This window comes from Patagioenas fasciata, chromosome 4, assembly GCF_037038585.1.
Source record: "Patagioenas fasciata isolate bPatFas1 chromosome 4, bPatFas1.hap1, whole genome shotgun sequence".
NCBI classification, from domain to species: domain Eukaryota; kingdom Metazoa; phylum Chordata; class Aves; order Columbiformes; family Columbidae; genus Patagioenas; species Patagioenas fasciata.
In genome coordinates, this window is record NC_092523.1 from 7002102 (window position 1) to 7028058 (window position 25957).

General features: G+C 44.4%; 2 protein-coding genes and 1 non-coding gene across 3 annotated transcripts in view; 1 reads left to right on the forward strand and 2 right to left on the reverse strand.

The window, feature by feature from the left end:
• Positions 1-42: 42 nt before the first annotated feature.
• PTCD3 (pentatricopeptide repeat domain 3) lies at positions 43-23961 on the reverse strand. The gene is made up of 24 exons (XM_065837631.2): positions 23857-23961; positions 22427-22476; positions 21327-21366; positions 20302-20347; positions 19525-19593; positions 18130-18234; positions 17600-17723; positions 16486-16604; positions 15658-15731; positions 15273-15360; positions 15122-15182; positions 14755-14837; positions 13953-14097; positions 11991-12041; positions 10960-11043; positions 8773-8801; positions 8167-8270; positions 7003-7081; positions 6827-6917; positions 5734-5819; positions 4471-4619; positions 3623-3664; positions 1302-1460; positions 43-635 (listed from the first exon to the last, which is right to left on the reverse strand). Exons 1-24 carry the CDS (start codon positions 23949-23951, stop codon positions 566-568), a joined length of 2043 nt encoding a protein of 680 aa, XP_065693703.1. The 5' UTR covers positions 23952-23961; the 3' UTR covers positions 43-565.
• LOC136101668 (small nucleolar RNA SNORD94) lies at positions 14904-15045 on the reverse strand. The gene has a single exon (XR_010651361.1). It is a non-coding gene; the product is annotated as a small nucleolar RNA SNORD94 (small nucleolar RNA).
• The window catches only part of POLR1A (RNA polymerase I subunit A), a 37564-nt gene continuing 35407 nt past the window's right edge, over positions 23801-25957 (forward strand). Inside the window, exons 1-2 of the mRNA XM_065837462.2 lie at positions 23801-24220; positions 25198-25402. Coding sequence (XP_065693534.1) covers positions 24144-24220; positions 25198-25402 — 282 coding nt within the window. The 5' untranslated portion in view covers positions 23801-24143. The remainder of the gene's footprint in view (positions 24221-25197; positions 25403-25957) is intronic.

Below are 25957 nucleotides of genomic sequence, written 5' to 3' on the forward strand. Positions count from 1 at the left end.
TCATCAACGGTTTTTGCGCAGGGATATCAGAACACAGTAGTATTTAGTGTCAGCTGTTTATTAAATAGTCTCCAGCTGTACAAATTGTAGCTTTTTAACATCTACAGTCCCAAAACACCAAAAAGGATGAGGAATAACCACAGGGGATGAGTACTGCATTACTTACAGTGTTTACATACAGAGTGAACTTGATATTTAAGTGGTTCATGAAAGTTTGCTGGAAAGGAATTAAATCTCGTGCAGGTTTAAGTCCCAGGAGGTCCAAGAGAAGCCTTGTTCAAGGTGTCAAATCCTGGAAGGTGCTGAGCAGCCTGTGGCAGCAGCGCTCCTCCCTGCGCTCCTCCAGCACCTCAGCCAGGGCGTGTTGGTACAGCCCTCACCGTGTTTGAAGTCACCAAGAAGATACCAACAGGACGGCTCGTGCCTTGCTCCACCGAGGACAACATTCTCTTGCCAAGCAGGTCCTGCAGCGCTCGGCAGTGCCAGCCCATGGGTGATCTCACTTCTCAGACACCTCCTGGCAGCTGTTGCCCCCGTTCTGCCACGAGGAAGGCGAGAGGCACAGTCAGTCACGGTCACTGTCGCTGTCACTGTCGCTGCTGTCGCTGTCTGACTCGATACTCTCCAATGTCTTCCTGCAGATGGAAAACAGGCCGGTCATCAGTCACCTCTTGTGACTCTGGCTTGAAAGTAATCCAGAACACAGGGTAAACCCCAACAAAGAGAACACTATAGGCTGTCTGATGCCTATTGCCCTCACAGGCCAGGCCAGGCCAGGCTCCCCCAACATATGGTGGGGCCACACCCACCTCCTTTTGGAAACACAGACAAGGGCGGGACAGATGTCAAGGGTGCAGGACTTGGCTCCAAACTGTGGTCCCTCAAGCTCATCCCATCATCTGAGCGTGGCTGCAGCAGCTCAGCAACCAACACTAGTGGCTGGTGGGATGTACTGAAGCCTGACCGTGAGCCTCAGCACTCTGCACCACACGCAGGGCCATTCCGTACCAACTCCCTGATTTACTAACCCGAAATTCATGTCTTTGTTAAGGCCAGACCCAGCTAGGCAAAGATCTGAGCGGTGGATAAGGCTGAGCCCATGGCGGAAAGTCACTTTCCCTCCTAGGTGGGATGTATACAGTGTGGGATCGAAAACTGAGGGATCATTTTGGGGGTGTGAAGCGACCCATAAACACAAAAGCACGTCATTCTGAAGCCCTGGTGGAGAAGCCTTTCTGCAGGAATTACCCTCCCACACCCTGTCTACCCCTCCAGCAGCAACATGAAGTTCCCCAACTTACCTCTGCTTTTCAGAGAGTTCAAATTCCTTCTCCGTTCTGCTTTTAAGACGTTGCGATGAAGGCAGACCGAGGGCCGCTGCCAGCTTCACCAGCTTAATCGCCTCATCTGGGCAATTGGTTTGTTTAGCACAGTTCAAGAACTCATCCATCACCTGGTCACTGCAAAAGCAAAGGCAAAGAGTGGCTGTTCATGGGGCTCCAGATGAGCTGGCCACAAACTTACAAGCAAATGCTTTAGAGAGGGAGAGGACATTGTCAGATCACTCAACCAGACCAATTCTGCTCTTGCCAAGAGTTTCACCTCGTCTTTCACTACACACCAATATGATGTGCGTGGGAACTCCTGGCAGAAAACAATACTTGTCCTTGCATAAAACCAGAGGGCAGCAGCTTGCTGACCAGGACAGGGACCCCACCTCAGCAGCAGCCTAAATAACCTTCCCCTCTTTACAACCCCCAGATCAGGCCCTCAGCCTCTTTGACGTGGCTGGCACAGGTACAGGATCATAGGATCGCTTTGGCTGGAAAACACCTCCGTGGTGACTCCACCACTGCCCTGGGCAGCCTGTTTCAATGCCTGACAACCCTTTCTGTGAAGATATTTTTTCCAATATCCAATCTAAACCTCCCCTGGCACAACTTGAGGCCATTTCCTCTCCTCCTGTCACTTGTTACTCAGGAGAAGAGACCAACCCCCTCCATGCTCCAACCTCCTTTCAGGCAGCTGCAGACAGCGATAAGGTCTCCCCTCAGCCTCCTTTTCTCCAGGCTGAACCCCTCCAGGTCCCTCAGCTGCTTCTCATCACACTTGTGCTCCAGACGCCTCACCAGCTTCAAGGAGCCCCATAACAGCTTTTAAACACAAGGCAGGTGTCTTCCTGCCCTGCTGACCGTGGGCACGGGGAGCTGCTGACAGCCAGTTCTGCTCTGCCAGCTCCATTTCACGTCCAAGCGCTGGCTCTGCCTCTTTGTCACCTGCGACAGCAGCTGGGGACACCGCTCTCACTTTCATGCAGAGAAACAAGAAGGTGTTTGCAGCTGGTGCCACAGGGAGCTTGGCAGAGAAGGGAGGGGACAGTTCAACCACAAGAACCTCTTATCCATTTGGTAACAGCAGGGAAGAGACTTGATATCCCTTCACATTTGTAACGCACGGGATCCGCAAACCATCAGTTACACCGTGAGTTCAGAATTCTCCTTTCCCTGTTCCCCAAATGGATTTGGGCTCTGACGTGGCTTGGCAGCCTCAAGGCTTCCTTGGACCACACACCAGCTGCTCTGGGCACCACACACCGTCCTGGTGCAGGCAGCCCCGGAGATTATCCTGTGTCTTGGTGAAACTACCGTCTCCAACATCACAATCAAGGTGTTCATTTCCATGAGCACCAAGCAGCTGCTTGGGTTTTTTTGTCTGTTTCTTTCTACTGCATTACTATGCCTTAGAAGTTGTTTTCTACTTCACAGAATCACAAAATGTCAGGGATTGGAAGGGACCTTGAAAGCTCATCCAGTGCAATCCCCCTGCCAGAGCAGGAACACCCAGCTGAGGTTCCACAGGAAGGTGTCCAGGCGGGTTTGAATGTCTGCAGAGAAGGAGACTCCACAACCTCCCTGGGCAGCCTGGGCCAGGCTCTGGCACCCTCACTGAGAAGAAGTTTCGTCTCAAATTTAAGTGGAACCTTTTGTGTTCCAGTTTGAACCCACTGCCCCTTGTCCTATCATTGGCTGTCACTGAGAAGAGCCTGGTTCCATCCTCCTGACACTCACCCTTTACATATTTATAAACATTAATGAGGTCACCCCTCAGTCTCCTCCAAGCTCAAGAGCCCCAGCTCCCTCAGCCTTTCAAACTTCAAACTGACTTTTTTCCTCCAAAATCCAGGGAAAAGCTTAATGTTACAGGCTAACAGGTTGCCACACAGGATTCAGGATTCGACTTAATAAGCTTATCTTCAGAAATCCAGACACCTTTGAAGCACCTATGTGTGGTTAACAGCATATTAGAATTTTTCTGAACACGGAGGAAATGAGATGTTCTAATTTCAATTTCTAATGCCGAGTCACTCAATGGCTCTGTTATCCATATCCCAGAGCTTCACTCAATGACATCGAGGGTCAACCACTTAAACCTCCTCTTTGCAGTTCTGCTATTTCTTGAGACAGGTGTTGAAACAAATCATTTCGATAAACATACGCGTGCTCACAGGGACAGACACGCACCTGCTTCACAGGTAACAGTAAGTTATGGACCACTATTGTCGGTTACAACAGAAATACAAAATCACAGCCAAAAGGGAGACTCAGAACCCACAAGTACTCACGTGGGAATCCTATTGATTTGCTGGAAACGCTCCATCATATTCCTGTGTAAAAAGAAAATAAACAAAACCCTAAAAAAAATCCCACCACAAAGCACAGGAACAGACAGGTATTAAATGTCTTGGATAAGCGCCCCCTGAAACACAGTCAAGCTCAATTTCATGAAATGATCTTCCCCACAGATCTGAAACAGATCCCGTGCTGTATTGTGGCAGATGCAAGGTATACCAGCTGTATCATTGATTAGTTTAACACAGAATACCTTAACCAGTGGTAAAAAAACCTAAAAGTGTAGCTGGTGGCAAATTTACTTTAAAACAGTACATGTTTTTCAAAGGGCACTTGCCACTTCGTTTCAAAGGAAACAGTGCAAAGAGAAAATCTGTATTTAACAGAAAATAGATCAGAACCTTAAACTGGAAGGTAGATATTTTATCCAGTATTTCAAGCTCCATGCATGTTTAGCTATGAGTTCTAAAAATATTCTCTTTACATTTTTAATCAGGGTTAATTTTAATTAAAACTTTAATTGAACTCTAATTAATCTCTTGAGCAGTTTGAATTCCAAAGAGGTCTAACAACTAGAGAAGGGGAACCTGCAGGCAATCAGCAGCGCTTAGCGATGATCAAACCCCACCTTGCCAGAAGCAGCTGTACGATGTTCTAAGCTCTTTTTACGATACAAAACTGTAACAAGGTGCTGGGAATGCACAATAAATTAAGAAAAACCCCATCACGTTCCCAGCAGGACTTATCCCCTCCCTCTGTCTGCACTAGCATTCCAAGGCAATCAGCCTTAGCTTTTGATTGTTGCGATTAAGCCAAGAGCTGATGGCAGCCACGCACGTACCAAGCGTCCTGGGTTCTCCCGGCCCTGGAAAACAAGATAGCGACGTGGCCCAGCGTGCTGCTGGTCCATTCCAAGGGGAACTGCTCCCTCCCGCTTTGCTCGTGGACAGCTTTGATGTCTTCAGCACAGCTGGCAAACGCCAGTTGAATCTGTGAAAAGGTTGTGCTATTAATGCCAAAACCTCCAGAATTAACATATCCTTTCCAGTACAATTCCCCCTTTGGATCCTACAGGTCTGACCTGTGTGCGATTTAAATTTGTGAATCAACAGTGGTTACTCCTGGCAGAAAAATCACTTCTGTCAGGACAAATGTCCCCACTAGGCAGCTCTGCAGGACCAGCTGTATTTGAGACCCCTGCAACAGGCATGAGCCCTTAACCCTCCTCAGCTTGAGCAGCCAGTTACCGCGATGACCTCTTTGCCAAAAATCCCCGAGTTCTGCCACATGATGTGGCTGGCGGGGCTGGATCATTCTTCCAAACCCCAGTAAGGAAGAGATCTTGGTCTGTATTAATGCGAGGTTTCTCTACAGGTTGAAGACAATCTGAAGGGTTTAGCAGACCTAGACAAGCTCACACAGATCTGGAAACTTGTAATGGTTTATGTGTCAGAACTAGACCTCTGAGACTGACATGACAAATACAGTCTGTGTGCTGCACACAGAAATGGGGAGACAGGTCTTTTCTCCGAGCTTCTGCACTGATTTTGGCTGGGATGGAGTTAATTTTCTTCACAGCAGCTGGTACAGGGCTGTGTTCTGGATTTGTGCTGCAAACAGCGTTGATATCACAGGGGTGTTTTAGTTATCGCTGAGCAGCACTTACACAGAGCCAAGGCCTTTCCTGCTCCTCACAGCCCCCACCAGCGAGTGGGCTGGGGGGACACGAGACACTGGGAGGGGACACAGCGGGGACAGCTGACCCCGGGGATATCCCACACCATATGTCATGCTCAGAATATAAAGCTGGGGGAGAAAGGAGGAAGGGGGGATAATCGAAGAGATGGTGTTTCTATTCCCAAGTAACCGTTAAACAGGATGAAGCCCGGCTTTCCTGGAGCTGGCTGAACACCCACCTGCCCACGGGAAGCGGTGAACAAATTCCTGATTTTGTTTTGCTTATTAAACTGTCTTTATCTCAGCTCACAAGTTTTTGCACTTTAACCATTCTGATTCTCTCCCCCACTCCACTGGGGAGGGAGTGAGTGAGCAGCTGCGTGGTGCTCAGCCGCTCCTCAGGGTTAAACCAGGACAGCTTCCTCACCTCCTTGGGGTGCTGATCCCTGCTCATCAAAGACAAGATCTCTTCCAACACGTCATGTCTCCTATTAAACCCCAACTGTTTCACATCTATGTAGAGAAAGGCAGTAGTTAGTAGGTGCGACCGGTAACGCCTGCTCCCAACCCCTGGTAACACGGCATAACTAATGCCATTTTGTAAGGCAAACAGCAACTCCCTGTGACTGAGCAGCTCTCGTATTAGTTCCTTTTCCCCTCATTACCAGGCCCTGAAGGTCCTGTGCACCAAGCAGATGAACCAAACAGATTTCTTCTTCCCCTCCTTGCTGACCTGAAGATTCCTGGGTGTCAGGTCAACTACTCTCCGCCCTGAACGGCCTGCAAGCTTCCCAGCACCCCGCAGTGGTGACCCCGTCACAGAACAGGGAAGGAACCACCGAGCACTGTCTCCAAGCAGTTCCAGGTCATAAGTGGCAACCTGGACCCAAAATGCTGCTGGACAGTGAGACCCATGACCCCCCAGCAGCCAGAGACACCTCCACTGTCATCTGCTTCCTCTGAGGACTGAGCAGTGACTCATATTCTTTTATGTTTTTCAAAGCTAGATGATGATTTTTATGCTGATACAGCAAACCAAGTACTAAGACTTAACTCAAGCTGCAGAGGGTCCAGATGATGAGAACCCACAAGCTCAGTAGTGCTATAAAATGCTGTACTACGCTACTTATAAAATTGTACCCCACAGATTCTGCTTACAGAAATCCTGTGCTATTCTGATTATAATTTCCATGCTAGGCTAACAATAAAATCCTGTGAAGAAAATAAAGCTTTAATTCTACCTATAACTTGGTGCTGTCATAATTTTGCCAAGGACCCCTAAAAAAAAAAACCTGTCTGTCCCCTCAGTGCTGGTGACAATAAGATATTTGCTGTGTGTTAAAGCCTGTAGCTGCATTCTTGTCTCCTCTTCTTAAGGGGCAAAGAACAGGCAAATAATTTCAATGAATCAAATCGAGGTTGTGGATGTTCTGAGCATCAGGAAGTTTACCAACTGCCTCCCTACTCATTGCTCCTGACTTGTATCGAACTGCCAATGTAGCCATGTGGCCATCGCTGACCTTCCCAGACTGAAGGGATGGCTTCCAAGTGGTTGGCTGCATCCAGTGCCTGAAGAAGGTCCAATATATTTTTTGGAGTTGGATAGAAGAGCTGACAAAGGAAAAGAATCACTTCAGTAAACTGTAACTGCTACACACTAAAGCTGTGAAGCTTGCTTACCCTAAGACGCACTTACCGAACAGGACATTTCTTTGTACCATTTCAACACAACATCGATTTGTTCCATCATACACAACAATGAAAAGAATTTTGACCTACAGGGGGGGAAAATGTTCTAATTCAGTAATGGTTAGATCAACCAAACCATACAGAAACATGAGCAAATGATGGTGCTCTGATCAGATTTCTACCACAGATCAGGGAAATTTCACTGTGTGATTGCAAAACTCCATATAATAAAAAAGCAGTAACATTTTTTATGATAGAACGTCATGCTGACACTAAGTAATTGGTAGAATTAGTAAGAATTGGACCACAGCCTTTTAAAAATCTCTAAACCATGCAATCTGCCTGCCTGCCACCAGGCTTGAGGTATCTTGACTTTCTCTCAAATGCAACCTGGGGTTCAGAACCACTTTAAGAAGTGAACTAAATTAACCTGGTTACTTGTGCAGGTTCGCAATACAAACCTGGAACCTTGATCCAGGGCATTGAACAGGAAAAATGTCTGTACAACAAGACACTAATTGCCATTAATTTCCCTTGATTTATTTACAGATTAAATAAGGTCAGATCACAGGAATCACCCCACCCCTGAAAACACATCTTATTTTGATTATTTTTCATGAATTTAATGGAACATCTCTAGTTTCAATGCCTAGAAACGTTTTTCTTCAAATCCGTATGTTCCAAGTACTTAATTCCGTTTAGCGACTGCAGCACTTAATGATGTTGGTAAAGATGTTTCAGATGCTATGATCACAGTGTCACAAGGTGGAATTACATGGCAGTTTGGTACCTAAACACACCTGCTGCACTGCAACCTCTGCAACACTGTGCAGAGCACCAGATGTGACCTGGACACTAGTTTGGTGTCACCTCCTAAGCGGACAAGAGGATTGTAGAAAATACAACTGGTTGGTGCAGTTGTTGGATGGGTATTAAGCTAAACTGATGCTCCAAGACACTTTATTTGAGTTCAGGCAAGGCCACAAGCTAAAAATAAATCCTAAGCTACTACTGTTCTTAAGAGGGACTTTGTCACTTAATTCCAAAACTGCGCATACAACAACCAGCTGATGTTCAAAGCAACACCCTTCTGCGCAACGTTCGAATTCCAGTTTGTACTCAAATTGACAAAAACACGCAAGACACTGAATGTAACCTGCACTTCACTCACCAGTAGGTGTTTAACCGATCCATGTCCAAGAATTTCCAGTTGTCTCCCTTTTCCAGCGCCTTATTTAACCGGTAGGCAAGCTTGATATCCTTAAGATCACAGCACTGCAATAAACCAGTCTGATTTTAAAGCTCCTGAATATAATACTCAATACATCCCTCCGAGAACCACTTTCATGAAGAGTAATGAGCTGACAAACATTTTTGAGGGGATGCAGTTCAGTGCAGTCACCGTCTCAGCATTTTGTTGAGACAAATACGTGACAAGTGGGCAAGAGCTTTCTAACCTAAACTGACACCTTCTGGTGCAGAGATCGTTTGACCACTGCAGTATTACAAGCAGGAGGTGGGTCAGAGCAGACAGGGATTTATGCAGCAATCTCTAGCAAGGGATGCACATATCACAGGCATGGATGTTACCAATTTAGGAGGTATCAAGCAAAGAACTGCAGAATTATGGAGTAAATTTACAGGAGGTGATGGACACGGGGGAAAAGGGAAAGATGTTGAGAGTTAAACCTTGTATGACAGGTTGGAAAACTCGCAGGCAGCTCTGAAACAGCTGGAGGGCTCAAAGGAATTCTGATTGCAGGGAAGAGGTACTTACCGCTTGCATAGCGGTGGGAAAGAACTTGGCTGAAAAGGAGAAAACAGTCTGTTAGCTTCAAACCTTCAAGAAGCCATCCAGCAGCTCGTTAACCCAGCCTCCCAGGGGACGGATGAGACATGTTCAATTAGAAAGCTGCATTTGTAGCTCAGTTTGACAATGTAGCAGGGATATTCACATAATATGTAGGCACTTTGGTGTGTTAGCAGTTTTGCCAGCCAGTGTTCTGGAGGCAACTCTACTACTGTGCTTTTGGAGACAGATTTAAGCAGATGATCTGTTTGATTTTAGGTAGTTTTACAAAAACTACATTCTCTTGTTGAATGCAGGACAGCACTTTTTGTGTAACAGGCAGGCTACAAAAAAAGGCAGCCACGTCACCCACCTTCTCCATTAACTCTAGTGCAAGAGAACACGTGTGACAGAGATGGGTGTTCAGGCAGGTTGCCCAGCACTTGAGTGTATCCCAGAGCTGCCCAAGAACACACCATCTCCCCCTGAAAATGTCTCCTGCCAGTTTTGTGAGGCTTTGACTCTGGTTTCTGTGACTGATGTTTCAAAGCAGCACAAGAACTGGTGCTGCCTGAGGGAGGCAAAGCAAGCCACAGTGGGACGAAGGACAGAAACTGTCCCGCTCAGTAGCTCATTTCATTTGTGTGCTGAGAATTTTGGATACCTGGTTTTGGTTTTCTGAAGGATATGTAAGGGCACCGGATGCTACCAGAGACTGAAACAATGGCTAGTTGTCAGCAGCAAAATGGTGGGAAGACCTGTAAGGTAATTTACTTAAAACCACTAGGTACAGCACACCCTCCTTTCCCTTGCAAGACTTAATAAATTCACTACATGCTTATAAGTGTTAAAAAGCATTTTTGTGTTACTTGGGTGTTCAGTATGCACTTCAGCTACAGTCTACGGAATCCTCTGTGCCAAGGAAAGGCCTTGCAGAGAACACAGAGGTTCCTGAAGGAAAGAGTCAGATCACATACAACAACACACTAAGGAAAAAGAAGCCTCAGTTTTGTTCAAAGTGTCAACCTGAATTCTCCAAAAGCAATTACCAAAAGAACACAAGGATTCTGCCTCGAAGAAGAGCAAAAAAATCTACATACACATCTTGCTCAGACAAAGTAGCTTTGATATAGTCTTATACAAGCAAACTCGTTTTTTATTTCTTAAATCACTGTGTAGAAAAGCTCATTCAACTCCCAGGGCCCAGGCAAGGCCTGTAGCTCTGTGCCCACTGTCACTGTTTGCTAATGGTGGTATTTCTACAACGAGCATGAGGGAGCAGAGCAGGTACAGTCACTGTCTGCACTGCTGGCAGCAGCTTAGAGCCAGAGCAAGAAATGGTATAACGCATACAGTAGGATAGAAGGAAATGAGAGAGGTGTACAACATTCTGACTATTGCCAGGCTTCTTTCTGACGATTAAAAAAACCATAGAATCGCTGGTAGGATGACCTACTATGCTACTTCAACATAATCTCATAATCTATCTTTGTCCTTTGAATGGTCAAAAAATACATCAACTTATCGCTGGTCTCCTGAAGTTTTTTCATCCTACTGTGTGTAGAACTGTCAGCTGCTAAAGCGTGGCTTTCAACACTTTGTTAACACCATGTTGTACACAGCACAGCTAGAGACCCCTCTTGGCCACACTTGTCTTCAGATTGAAGCTGCGTCTACTTCTGTATGTACAGAAAGGCTACGAACATCCAAGGACAAAGTCACATGGCAGAAAAGAACTGGTGAGATGTGGCATGTTCAGAATCTATCCCTTTCTACAGACCCAAGCTTCAGTTTTGCATGAGGTTTTATTTCATGCAGTTTTCTGAAAAGGATTAGGAAGAACTAGAGCAGGAACTCACATTGCACTACAACAAAAACCTGCTGTCCACCAGACATTTTTCATTCCATGAAGCTGCTACCAGATGTTCCTCCTTAAATTGGTCTTGTAAACAGCCTCGTGGTTTTTATTGTGTGGGGCTCAAACGCTCACACGGGCTACACTCCTACTTCTGCACAGAAATCAGTGCAGCAATGCACAGCACAACCTCCCAGCGCTAGAATTTGTTCTTTTTTTTGTCTCCAAAAAGTCTCAGAAGGAACTGCATATATTCTTCTCAGGTACCTTTTCACCCAAGCTTAAACAATGCGGATTGCAAGATATATTGAAGTCCATACCATCATCAGGGTCCTGGGGAATGAAACTTCGCTTTTCAATGTCATCTATCACCTCAGAGATGATGCCTGATGAGTGAAGATCAACTGCGGGACAAACAGACAAGCAACGTCACACCTCAGTTATGCTAAACACTTTGTTAGTGATCAGTTGTCAGTCTGTAAATTTAATACAGAAATGGAAACAAGCAATGTGATTTCAAACAAGCATCACAATTCTCCTATCTGTGTCCCTACTCGTGGTGCTCCACACCAGTTACAATTCTGTTTATTCTAAAGTTTGCCCCACTGTTGCCAGATTTCCACACCACAACAGGGCAGATTCAGAAAGATATAAGTACTTTCTAGCAGGGAATCCAACAGGCCTGGAAGTTTGTCTGTTAGAACACTGCACTGCAAAAACCAAGGCATTTCATAAACAAAAAAAGGAAACTAAAAGGCGAAACAATTAAGAAAAAAACCAACAACCAAACCCAGAGAGATTCCAGAGCAGTTCCTCCACGTTTGTTAAAACACAAGGACTGCAGTTATGACTATCATATCTATTCTCTCCCTGTGCCTACAGATTTGTGGCTAAACAATCTCCAACACTTGGGCTTCTGCCTTCCAACACAGCTGTATTTCAAGACAGCTCCAATGCACAGAGGTGTTGCAGAATAACAGAATCCCTGTGCAAGTTCTTCCCTGTGAGTGGCACAGTCTATCAAATAACCAGCACTGCCATCAGATCCAGCCTCCTCAGACTTAGTAACATTTGCTCTTTGGTTTTATCAACTTGTGGCCACAAAAGGAAAGGAAATGGGCTTGCTTTCCAGTTCTGCCAGTTCCAAAACGACAAGGACTCTTCCATCCCTATAAGAGGTTATGATCCTCTAGCTTTTTCTTCACCTAAACAGAATAAAACTGCTCAGACAACATTAGGATTGCATACATAAGAAGTTGTGTTTTAATCTACTAATCAACCGCCTTCACCCATCGCATTTGGGAAGCATTTAAAGCAAGTGTTAAACAGAACAAGTGGATATTGCACATACCGCCCTTATACAATATAGAGAGAAGATGATCATACGTTGCAAGGCTGGGCTCTGAAAAGCAAAAACATTGAAGTTACTTTGACATTCTTGGGTGAGCTTCATGCCTGAGCACTAATTCACTCTCCAGCCCCACCAACCAGGCAGCATGCATAAATTTATTCTATAGTCTCTCCACCTGTCCACCCTAATGCCAGACCAGACCTCACGTACACACGTTACGACTGGGAGAGGTGGTATCTGAGTGGGGACCACTAGCTGAAGCACCATATTGCTATGGGGTGACCAGCCCAGCTTCCCTGCTTTCATTGAATACTAATATTCAATATTTCACAGCTAGGCTCCCTTCTGCTCATGAATGTATCTTTAGCATACCAACAAGCACATTACTAGGCCAAAGCACGCTCCACAAGACATCAAATCAGTTGTGCAGATACTCCCTGTTTTGCAATGTTTATTTGGCATCAAAAACCACCATTTCACAGAATCACAGAATGTCAGGGACTGGAAAGGACCTCAAAAGCTCATCCAGTCCAATCCCCCTGCTGGAGCAGGAACACCCAGATGAGGTTACACAGGAAGGTGTCCAGGCAGGTCTTGAATGCCTCCAGAGCAGGAGACTCCACAACCTCCTTGGGCAGCCTGGGCCAGGTTCTGTCACCCTCACTGAGAAGAAGTTTCTTCTCATATGTAAGTGGAACCTTTTGTGTTCCAGTTTGAACCCACTACCCCTTGTCCTATCACTGGTTGTCACCGAGAAGAGCCTGGCTCCATCCTCCTGACACTCACCCTTTATGTGTCTGTAAACATTAATGAGGTCACCCCTCAGTCTCCTCTTCATCAAGCTCCAGAGCCCCAGGTCCCTCAGCCTTTCCTCACACGGGAGATGCTCCACTCCCTTCAGCATCTTTGTTGCCCTGCGCTGGACTCTCTCCAGCAGTTCCCTGTCCTTCTGGAACTGAGGGGCCCAGAACTGGACACAATATTTCAGGTGTGGTCACACCAGGGCAAAGTAGAGGGGCAGGAGAACCTCTCTGACCTACTGACCACCCCTCTTCTAATCCACCCCAGGTACCATTGGCCTTCCTGGCCACAAGGGCCCAGTGCTGGCTCATGGTCATCCTGCTGTCCCCAGGACCCCCAGGTCCCTTTTCCCTATGGTGGTCTCTAATAGGTCATTCCCCAACTCATACTGGAACCTGGGGTTGTTCCTGCCCAGATACAAGACTCTACAATTTCCCTTGTTATATTTCACTGAATTTTTCCCCACTCAACCCTCCAGCCTGTCCAAGTTTCTGGATGGCAGCACAGCCTTCTGGTGTGTCAGCCACTCCTCCCAGCTTGGTGTCATGAGCAAGCTTTTTTTCTGTAGAGATGTAGATATATAGACCTGAACTGGCTTGGGAAGTAAATCTCCTTGATTTATGGGAAGCCAACAGACTCAGTTGACTGCTGCAAAATATATATTTATATTATTCACTATTTCTACAGCAACACTACAGTAAGAATGCAGTTGAGAAAGAGCCTCTGGGCCAGGACACACTCTCCCACTGCACACACACACCTGTCCTTGAGTAGCTAGAGGTAACTAGAGCTAAAAATATAATGATAAACCTGCTCCTAATCCCAACTACAGCATCAAAATTCTTCATTATTTGACCTAAGGGACTAAGTGCACACACCATATTCTAACTAGTAATCAACACTCAACAAAGACTGGGGAATGATGATTAAATTTGGAGCTCACAGGCATGGGCCTGGTGAGTGGCCACAGCTTAGTACTTGCACATTTTTATTTCTCAGTTCTCTTGTAAAAATAAATAAATAGTGAAGTTGAGAAATGCTTTTTTTCCACAAGCCCTAGATTTCTTCCCTGCAACTAGGAAACACTGTTTTGTTTACTGCTGAATGCCTAACTATTCTGGAGGTGGTACTGGAATATAATAACCATTCTGGTTCTCTTACCTATATCAAGTGCTTCCATTTCCTTTATTACCGATAAACACATACTTCTGCCTACACCACCGCATCTTCTCAGAGTCTTCAGTAAAGCATTAAAAGTGAGCAGATTTGGTTGCACTTTCTGTTGAGCCATGTGATTCAGGAAGACCTTAAACAAAACACCCAAATCCTTAGTGCTTCACACCTTATGGATGACAGTCCAGCTTTCAGGTAGGCAGACAAGCATTTCCTCAATCTAATCCTTCTCACTGCCTGCAAGTGAACAACTGTACCCCAACTGTTTATTAAGGGAGTGTTATATAATTTTTAATTAATTTGCCCCAAAACCAAGACTACAAAATTACATCAGATTAGATCTTGGAGATCTGTGTTTAGAACATCAAGGAAATTCTTAAATTTACACACTATTTTTCCTTATTGATGTTATGTCATTAAACCCAGAGCTTCTAATGCTACCCCTCAAAATTCCATTTCTATCATACGATTATGAATTACAATTCCAATAGTTTTTATGTAAAATTGTTTGGTTTTATCTCCGAGCATAATTTCCCAATTACCTTCTGTCCAGGCAGTTCTTGGATCAGCTATGTTCTCACAAGGCAAACCATCTGATTTTCTACATTTTCTACTCCTCAATAGTTAGTTTCTATGTTTAAACCCGTGTAATTATTTTGCAGCAGGTATTAATATCTTTGTACAAAGCTCTAGTTTTCAGTCTTGTAACAACTGCCAAATTCTACTGGCAGAGCAGAGCCAGCCCCTACGCTCTTATCTTTTCCCCACCACTTTTGCTCAATCTCCTTACCTTGGCTAATTCCCATCTCTCCAAGAACCTCTCCTTTAGATACGGGACTGCTGCAATCAGTGTGTTGAAGGTGTGCACATCAGCTGGAAAAGGAAAGATAATTCATATTAACTGATGATTGTATTTTATGGGAAACAGTTTCTTCTAACATGGCTCAGATTTTGGCAAAGTCTCATGCAAACCTGTTTCCAGTGAGCCAGCCACATGCCAGCTGCACTGAAAGAACCAGTTTGCATTCAGCTCCCATGATCCAGCTGAGGTCCGTACCCCTGCGCCAATCATCACTGCCATGAAAGAAATATTCACGTACCCTACAACGGGTGTCTGTTACTTAGAAGACCACAAAGCAACACAAGGAGACACTTACCTTTGTGTCTTTCATTCAGCAAGTCTATGTACACGTCATAAGCTTTCGCAGAAGCCCCATGCTGCGAAACAAACAAGAAAAATAATCTCTATAACTGTGTGAGACTTCAGAAGATGGAAAAAGTCCTCACAGTACTGAAGGATAATTGTACCTTCACCATCCCACGGATCATTGTGCAATAGGAGTGTGCATTCTTCTCTGGCATTATCTTAAATATTCTTTCAGCATTGTTGTTCTCCCTAGAATGAATGAACAAGCTGAATGTTAAAGAACAAAATATAAGACACCTTTAGGAAAAAGATTCAACACACAACCAAATAATGGGCTGTACTCCCAAGGGTTGATAGTCAAATATATTACTTCTGATACTTTGAGCTTTTCTACAACCACTTTGATAAAAGATTAGCAAACCCAGAGGTTTTTAACAAGTAACACCTGCAAGTATGGGCTGCAGAAAGGTCTTTAAGTCTGTTTCATAACACCAGCGCATGTGCATAACCCACTGAATACAGGGATATTGGCAACATTTTCTGTACCTCCATCTGGAGCCAGATGACTGTGAACCTCTTTGGAATGGCCTCTTTGGAGCTTTCTGCTCTGAAGCGTTCCCCTGGAGAGATTTTTGCAGAAATAAGTTTCTCAGAGTTTGAAGTTATGATTAAAGGGCAAATGATGTGATTTGGTAACGACACAGGAGTTCAGCAGCAATTTACATGCTACCAAATGTGTTTTGTAATGGGTTACATTAAAATAAATTTCTATTATAATGTTCAGGAAGCAATAACTAGATTAAGAACATCGTTTATGTTATTAAACATACTAACAAGACAAATTAGATGTATTTGTGGAGTTGGTGGGTATCATTAGACTACAGTAAATACTCCATAAAATTCCTTCTCCCTCAACAGTCTCCTCAGGGACAAGTATTGTGCAAGACATCTACTACTGTACCCCGCAACCTGCTACTCTGAGGTCACACAAGGAGCCCTCAACTTCATTGAAACGCAGTTAATATGGAAGTTAAATTAGCCAGCTGATTTTACACTAAAGGTACTAGAGTTCTTTGCAGGCAACTATAAAAACAAGGCTGTCAGTGAGAAACAGTTATTTAAAGGCAGTTCAGCAGAACTAAGGCAAGACTAGGGTTCTAGCTACTAAGTTCAGCCTTACAGAAACTAGTTTTGCTACTACATCAGACACAGGATTTTATAACTGCCCTATCTCTTGGGAATGGTGACTGCATCTGACCCACCTCACACCATCTCTGCAGCAGGCAGTCACAGTACAAGAATCTTGACATCACCTTAATACACTTCCACTACATATGAAAGAAATAAAAATAGAGATCAACAGGTTTTTCATACCTCTGTTTCTTCCAAATCCTCTTTTTCTTCTTCCTCTTTTTCTGGAGTAAATTCTCCATCTCCATAGAAGCATAACAAATCTAAAAGGCTGTTTGTGGTCTCCAGAGATACAGGAGTACCTAGACAAAATGAGGATGTACAACAGTCGCAGAGTAAAGAACACACCGTTCCACTGCCATACCAGAAAACTTTTGAACATCCAGCTACACCACTTTGTTCTCTTTCAACAAAAGCGTTCTCTAGCAAGTCTGTAAAACCTGGGTGTGACACTAATACTTCCACAAACCCACCCACAGCAGGAGCCAGTTTTAACAATGAATTAGAGTATCTGATTTTCTGTTGAAGCCACTGAAAAGATAGAGTCTTCTTGATCAAGTGGGAGAGGAAAGAGGCAGCTAGCAGTCAAAACTGTGAAGCACCACGAGCCCAAGACGACATCTGAAATTTCTAGTGCTTTTCATAACTACTCCTAGGACACACACACCCTGCTGTGAAGACTTCGTGTGTTTCACTTTCTACGATGCAGATTTAAAACCAACACAAGAACTATTTGATGGAATCATCTCCTTTCCATCTTGGAGCAGATATGAGGTGGTCTCATCTTCCCAGTAAGTTTTGCTCCTTCAGAGGCTGTGGCAGTTACAGTTTTCTCATTTCCTCCTCATTTATTGAGGGTAGGTCCACAGAAGGGGCACCCAGTCGGTGCGCTCTACCAGTTCAACACAGCAGCAAAGTGCTTGGCACAGAAGTACAACCAATATGCAACTGCACGAGAACCTTTGTGGGCAGAATGGTATCACCCAGCCACAGGCCCTATTCTACTGCACCAGAAATTCTTCCACTTTGGAAGAGAAGGAAAACCCTCAACACCAGATCACCTGCTCTTTGACCAAGAAATCATTCGTTCTCCTTATCACCAAAGTGACATGTCAGACAAGCAGTGGATAGTGAGGGCCCAATAATTCTGGAGAACCATTTCACCATAGCGGAGTTAGTTGTGAAATGCAGCAATATAATAATGAAATTGTTCACACAGTCCATGCCAGCTACTAAAATATTTTTGCCACAATTTGAAGTAGAGTTCGACCACAGAATCTGGCAGGTGATCACACACCTGCTTGCACAAGCTGATCATAGAGGTCCACAGAATCTTTCACCTTTCGGAGGTGGATACGCTCTTTCAGAGCTTCCTCGCTCACTCCTTCAATCTGAGGCGTAAGAATCTCAGGCATCAAGCACTGAAAGGAAAGAGTGCAAGTTAGACACGAGCTCAAATCTTCACTAAACCAAACATGCTTACTTTTCACCCAGTACACTGTTTTGATAATTTCCCAATGCTCCCAGTCTAACAGCAGCAGTCCTGGTGATGAAGGACCACGCATCCTGATCTCCCATTTTCATGCTAGGAAGTCAACACCTAACATTTCTTTTCTTATTGTTATCTAAAGAACCAGATATGATATAGAATTCCTAAGGAAAAATGTTTGCTTCAGAAAAACAACTGAAATACAACACTGCTTTCACAACTGCCTGCAAAACAGTTAACAAAATTACCCTTTTGTATTAGTTTTGGACCAGGCTCACAGTTGATTTCACTACCTGACAATGCACAAATACAACAAAAATGAAAAGCAAGAAGCTTACCGATACGTTGGGCTCTGCGAAAGTCTTGTCAAAATATTGAGGAAATTGCTTAATAATATATTTTGCAGCATTTCTCCCAGACTCCTTTGACAATAAAAATAGACGCTGCATAGGAATGAGAGAACAAGATGAAGAAACACAATTAAAAGGCTGAGAGTGAGGAAAACATTTTCCATAAATCTGAGTGTTCTGATGGAATCAAATTAAAGTCATGCGTCCTTTTTGCCTCTTAATAAAAACACAGGTGTGAGACAACATTCCAGATAAAACATTCTGGTATTTAGGCCAATATAAGAACACCTGCTCTTTAAATGAGACTTTAATTTACTTCTCTGTCACTTAGTCAAGGGATAAAGTTCTGTACCAGACATGTGAAATGCTGCACTACTACCTCAAGCTCAAAAGCAACTTTTTTGAATTACAGCACTCATATGTTTCCCTGTCATTTCCAAGAGCATCACCTGATTCTCATTCACATCTTTTCCTTAATTCTGAAGTCAGACCTTCCTTTTCAGTTTCATTTAAAACTCTTCACATTCGACAGCTGCCTTTGGCCTCCTCAGTGGCTTTACCTCTGCTACACAGAACTGAAGTTCCCTCGTAGCCATACCACGGATCTGCCATAACATCTCTCAGCTCCCAGTCTTTTCTCGTTACGCTTTAATTAACACCACACACAACACCTCCTCCTTGCCCTCATCTCCAGTTCTGCTTTCTCTTGCCTCAGCCTTACGCTCTTCAATCTTACGCAAAGATAACATCAGAATACTCCCTTCTTCCTTTCTGTTATCATCTCACTACTACAACTTCCATAAGCCAAACCTACCAAGCAGTTGCTCTGTGATAAAACTAAAATTCCTGGGGCTTGGTCAGGACAGCTAAATGGTAACATGTAGTTTATGTAGTAACATAAAACACACAAGGTCACCAGTGTGTAAGTCATAAATTTAATTCAAATTCAACTAAACTGTAAGCACAAAATCTCAACACTTGCAATACCACATAATCACAGTCTATATCCAAGGTATGTAAATAGTTTCAATAGGTTGAATACCTCACCTAAAGAATTACTGTTGGGAGTTATTTGACTAAGAACATGGACAAACAGAACAACTCAGCAGGTAAGGCACTAACTTGCACTAATATTAACAGAGCTGTGTCAGCTGGACGGTCCCTACAGGGGCAGGAAGAGAGAACTTCCTGTGCGCAGGGTGGATTTGTCCAGAGAAATCCCACAGTCTTTATGCATTCAGAAATACACAGAGCAGAAAATTCTGAAAGAAAATGTGATACTTCATTTTCTTTTGTAATCGAAACTAGGCTCCAATTAGTTTTCATAGCCTAGATGGAGGGGGGAGAGGGAAAGCTATCAAGGGTTTGAAAGGAAATACTTACAGCATTGGCTGCATTTTTTGGCAAAAGGAAAGGGTCATCATGGAACGCATAATGAGCAGCAGTAGGATCCTGCAGAAAGGAGAACCCAGCATTGAAATGTCTATAGTTAAACACACGGGTATGCTGTAGTCATATCACGCTGTCTCATGGAATTTAAGGCAAATGAACACTTCCATCATAACAATCTCCTGATGCTCATTTTACAGAAGTTCATCTTGTTCCAAAGGCTTCAGCCTGTTCAGAAATTGTTTAAAAAGCATTTCCATTACACACACACAGAGATTAACACAGTGACAACAGCAGGGTTCCTACCATAAGCAAGCAAAAAGTGACCTGCAAAGCAAGGGGGACCCCAACTGTAACAGTCTTGGGGGGCTGAGGGGACTTCCAGGATCAGATTCAGTTGCCAAAACTCAAGAAATATAGGATTAAAGAATGGCATCACAGCATTTACAGTTGTGGCCTAGCAAGAGCAGCCCCTCATTGCTCGAGGCTTGCTTTCTGGACTGAGACTGGGAAGAGGCAGCCCTGAATGGGAAGCTCAGCTGGTAAAACAACTTGCTCCTGATGCTAGCAAAAGCCTAATCAAAATATTACAGCCCTCCCTTAGCATTAGAATGAGGCAAAATGTGTTGAGCAAAAGAGAAAGCCCTATTAAAAATGGATGTAAACATCCCATCCTTCATTTATGGCCAAAGTAGAAGAGCCTCCAGTGTGCAAGGCGATTACTTGAGATGGGCAACTCAACTTGTTTCCATGATGAATGGAACTACTCACCCTGTTCACAGTAGAAGCCAATGTCTGAAGAACTGCCAGCTTATCCCTAAATATAAAGAATCTTTGATTAATATTTGGTTGCAGACTCTGAATGTTATGCATTACACTGTAGGCAGAACAAGCATAGAGTTATCCTGGCTCATAAGGATTTCCAGTTCTAGGAAACAATCCACTTAGAAAATACCACTTTTTGCAAAGGGAGGGAAAACTGAATTGCCAAAATGGTCTCAGTTTTGCAACAACGACAGGAAAAAGACAAGACATCGCGGAAAACCAGAAAAGCATGTGTGTTTCCTGCTATCATTCCTGCCTTTATTATACATTATGAAAAGAAGAACACAGGGAAGGGACACAGAAAAAATTCCCTGGAATGCTCATCTCAGATCCCTCCATCTCTGAGGGATGGATACATGAATCCCTCTCGGACAGAAGTCTTGGAGACTCCTGTGCCTGTGGATCCTTCAGACATTGGTTGTATTTTAAGGAAAGACCAGTGAAATTGTTTAGGTGAAGGTGGTCTTATTTTAGGTTTACCTGCAGACAGCATTTGGCTATAAACTTAGTTTTTGCTGTACAGTCACGCAATTTAATTTTAGGTGATTTCAACAAAACAGATTTTGTGCAGCTGCATAATTTCTAAACAGGATTTATTCAGCCAGTTATCAATGGTCAAGTTTATTTTGCTGAAAGAAACACACACATGTGCAGACAGCCAAATGAACTTGATTTTAGAGATTTTTAGTGAATGGGTTCTTTTACAAGGAAACAGAACAATGCTTAAAAATTCAATCCTTATAACTGTTTTTAAAAGAAAAATCAAGAATGGAGCGTACATATTCTGCACAGAAAGAGACAAGAATATTCCCAGAGCTCCCAGTCAGCAGGAAAGCCACTAGTCGGACATTAAATCCAGGAATACAGCAACCTGAACTTTCTTTTTCAGCTTTTGTGGACAGACTACATTTAACTTTCTAACAATTATTTTCTCCCAGGTCAAGAGATGTTCCACAGCAGTAAACACTCACCAGGTTTTCTTTCGAGGGAGCACAATTTCCTCTTGAGTAACTGTGAGAAACAATATTAAAGTTGTTATTAGAAACAAATAGAAGCCCAAAGAAAATGGTGACCTTGTGAAAACTGATGTAAGCTGATCCAGCTGAAAGTACTAAGGTGGGGATTTTAAAACCATAATCTAATATAGGCCACAATTTATTGCAATGGTAATAGAAAAGGCTGGTGGGGAGCTTATGTGTCTTGTGTCAAGACTGGATCAGGGCCTCATGGTAAACAAATGTCAAAGAGATTGTATCAATTCACCCATTCAAGCTTCTTCAGTCATCCCTTACCCTGTGTCTTCTCACTTGAGCCCCAGCCTTTCCCAGTCCCTTGCTTTCCTACTTTCAGTCCCCCAGTTCAAAGTTTATCATCTCTGCCCATGTGGCTTCTGCAGTTCAGGTGCTGAATATTGCAGCAAAGTGGCCTCTCACGTTTCTGCTCCAACAGCCTGACATCAATTGCTCAGTTCCTTACATGCCAATGATCAATTTTCCCAGTTTTCCCAAAGAGGCAAAAAAGAAGAATAGCAAAAGAGGCAGCTGAAGGTTGTTATTAAAGCATCTTAGCAAATTCCTGCACAGAGGAGCATGTGGGACATCCTGATTCCAAGCCCCAGAGCCAGGGTCTGCACAGGCGCTTTTCCCACTGCCTCTGTGTGACCCTTCCATGAGCTGTTACTGACCGGCAGGAACTTGTTCTCACATGCAACACGACTCCAAGCATATGTTTCTCACAAAACTCATAGCAGAAATACGGCAAGGAGTACAGAGAAGAAGCAGGAACATGAAGGAAGCTGTCATGATCAAGGTGGAAAACTCCTTATTTTTATTTTATAGTTTTTCTATTTCAAAAGGCACCTCGTGGAACTGGACAACTCAGCTCTCAGAGCACAGAGCTGGTTGGTGGTGAGGGTTGTCAAGCCAAGAAATCTCTGCACAATGCAGACAGGGGCAAAAGAAAATCCAAGAAGGGGAAAGAGGACATTCGTGTGTTCTTTATCTCCTGACACACTATGCTGTATGGAGAATAAAAACACGAAGGTAAGGAACTAGTAATCAAGACATCATACCTTCTGAATGTTCCACAGTCTTCCCAAGAGCTGTACTACTAGAAGAGTACCTAGAAACCAGAAAGAGTTTGGAATTTATAGCAGTCACATTAATACAGCAAAAGTACATTAATGTAATTCTGTACTACAGAATTAATTCAACATTCATGGTGAAAAGTAACTGGAAATGTTGCACTATTACTAACTCCAAATTATTATCACAGAAGTCATACTTGATGCTTCTCTTAAAGCCTGTATTTCAAGAGACAAGAAGTTATGTGAAGAAAATACTACTACATAAAATCTGTAATTCTTTAGTTTTGGGGCTACCATGGCTTTAAAAGTAGTTTTCAGAAATTAGTTCATCTTAGAAATAAACATAAATCAGAAAAGACAATTTATGTTATATAGTCCGGATCTAGCTGGAAGCACCAGCTTTTCCAAACTATTTTAGTCTGAAATAGTGTTTATACAAGCAGAAGACCCTGAGCAGGGGGAGCAGGGAAATCAGGACTGTTTAGTTCCAGGTGACCAGTCCTTCCAGAGCTGCAGACAGCACTCCGTAACCACAGAATCACAGAATGTTAGGGATTGGAAGGGACCTCAAAAGATCAATCAGTCCAATCCCCCTGCTGGAGCATGTAGAAGGCACATCCACTTGTGCTATATCACAAAGCGGCTGCTTTGTGCTCAGATCAGCCACAGGACAGAGGTTCTTAGGGACATGGTTTAGTGTCAGGTTAACAGTTGGACTCGATAATCTTTAGGGCTTTTTCCAATCAAAATGTGATTCTTACAATTGCTCATATTTTACCGCTTTTAATACGAATTAAAGCCTGCACGAAAATACTATTTTTTTTTTCTCAAGAATCAATCTAACACTAAGCCTTACTGTAACCCTGGCATTTGCATGTGCTTCTACACTGACCTTGACCCTGAGGGAGACAATATTAACATAAATTCATATCTCTGTACTTTACCAAGCTCTTCCTATGTCACATAAACTTATTAGGTGTGATTTGGCCATCCCAGGTGTGAGATATATTTTGCCTATAAAGAGTGTCGAGTGGAGTGTGACCTTCTCACTCGATGCACACCCTAAAAGCAACCTCCCCCCTGCTTTTTCGTAAGATTCAGCTCTAGGAATCACTTAACTGCTCAAACTTACTCCCGGGGCGACTGCGAGCCGCAGAACCCACCAAAAGTAGGGAAAAACCCAAAGGAGTCGCTCCCCCACCTCAGACCACGCCAGGCCGGCCATGCCCACCAGCGGCCAAGGCACTACCGCGCATGCGCAGAGCGCCGCGCAGCGCTTCGAACCGCGCCAGGCATGCGCGGCCTTTCGCGCCGCAACTCCTCAGACCACCCCCCACCCTCCCGTTGATTCCTCCGCGGCGCCACCGCCGCCGAGTCCTTCTCTTCCCTCCGCTGAGAGAACGGCAGAGCCTTACCGGTAGCGCTCTCGCCTCCCGCTCAGTAAGCAGCCCCGCCCGCTCAGCGATACCGCCCGCAGCCAGGAGCTGCCCCCGAGCCGGCCCGCCGCCATGCCGCAGTGCGCGCTGGGAATGAGGGCGATACCACTCCCGCAGAATAAGGGGGAGACCGCCCCTCCGCCGCGGTGGTAGCGCCCGGCTCCGCCTGCCCCCGGCTGCCGGAACCGCGTGGTGCTTCCCGCGGCGCGGCAGCCGGGCTGCAGGGACAGGTGAATCGTCGGCTGGAAAAGACTCGCTCGTTCACCATGAGGCCGCCGAAAGTGGTGCCGTGGCGGCGGCTGGTTGGGGTCTCCTTCGGGATGTACACGGCCGAGGAGATCAGGTGAGGATCCAAGACAGGCGGTGGGTTGTGGTGGTTTTCCGCGTGGTGTGTGCTATTGAGGACTACAACTCCCGGCGTGCCTTGCGCCAGAACGCAGGCAGGCCTCTGCGCTCTAGGCGCGCTGCCTGCTGGGACATGTAGTCCTGCTGCACCCTGGCCCGTACCGGCCACTGGCATAGCGGCACCTGAGTTTCCCCCTTGGTTTTTGAGGATTGGGGGGATTGCAGGTCTTTGGGGGGCTCTCAGACCCATTGCATGAGGCCGCTGGAGGGCTTGAAAGAATAGGGAAAGGATGGGGAGGACGACACTCCTGACGACCGGGCCTGGGCTCTGGTCCTGAGTGTCCAGCACTGAGAAGACCTGGGAGGTTTCAGCGAGGGGAAGTTGTCCAGATAGTTTAGCACCAGTGTAACTGTGGCAGAGCTGAGATTTTTGTTGCCGAGGTTTTTTTGTGGCTTTTTCCACCAGGTTGTCTCCCCAGGAGATCTAGGGAGCTGACAGCATTTCATAGAATCATAGAATAGTTTGGGTTGAAGGGACCTTCAAAGCTCATCCAGTGCCACCCCTGCCGCGAGCAGGGACATCTTCACCAGATCAGGTTGCTTTCTTTAGTGTTAGTGGGATGTTGGTTCTGTGTGTGTAGTCAAGGGTGTGCAGCTGTCATTGTCCAGGTGTTTTTATTCTTTTCTTACCTCTCCCACTGCTTGACAGGACACACCGACAAAATTACTTGACTTCTTAATCTAATGGCTAAAGATATAAAGGAAATATTTACTGTAGTGTGAATCACTGTGCCCAGACAGTGAAGTTAATGATACAGAAATTCCCATTGTATGCACAAAGTGCCCTCAGTAACATGTTTTTATCAGTAAAAAAAACCCCTGTAGATATAAATGTAAATATTAGTTGTACCACTCAATTAAATGTCATGTGGCTGTTGGCTGGTACTGATTTTTGTTCTTTTCCTTCAACTCCAGGAAACTGAGTGTAAAACCCATAACAAATCCTCAGTATTTGGATAACATGGGGAATCCAGCCGTTAATGGACTGTACGACTTGGCTTTGGGACCTCCAGACTCCAAAGAAGTGTGTGCGACTTGCATACAGAACTTCAGCAACTGCCCCGGTCATTTTGGCCACATAGAACTGCCTCTGCCTGTCTACAACCCCCTGTTTTTTGATGTATGTATGCTTAATTATTGTCTTGCTGGTGAAATGGGTGATGGTGCTCAAGCTGTCATAGTTTCTAGTCCTTGGAAAAAGTAAAGGTGCCAAGATCTGTTTTATCTCTGAGTTTAATAACAGCAAATGTAGTAGAAAAGGTTTTTTGTGTACGATAGTTTAATACAAATAGACTCCTTAGACTTTTGCAAAATATGCACTTTGTTGTAACTATTGTTTTACTCAATGTTGATGAACAAGAGAGGGGGAATCTTGATCACTAAACTATATAACCAATTGTAGGGTCTCATGCCTTAATTAAATGGACGGCACAATAAAAATTGTTAATTGTTTCCTTTAAACAACTATTATAAACTTACATGAACAGCTATCTACTTTTAATCTGGGATGTCCAAGTGCTTTATGGAATTCAGGGCTTGTTTTTGCTCTGAGTAGCTGTGTTGTACATTCTGCCCAATAGATCCTCTTATTCCAGAATAATTTATTCTAGAAAACTGAGTCAACGTGAATAGAACCCAACAACCTATCCAGTAATACACTGAGCGACATAATTTG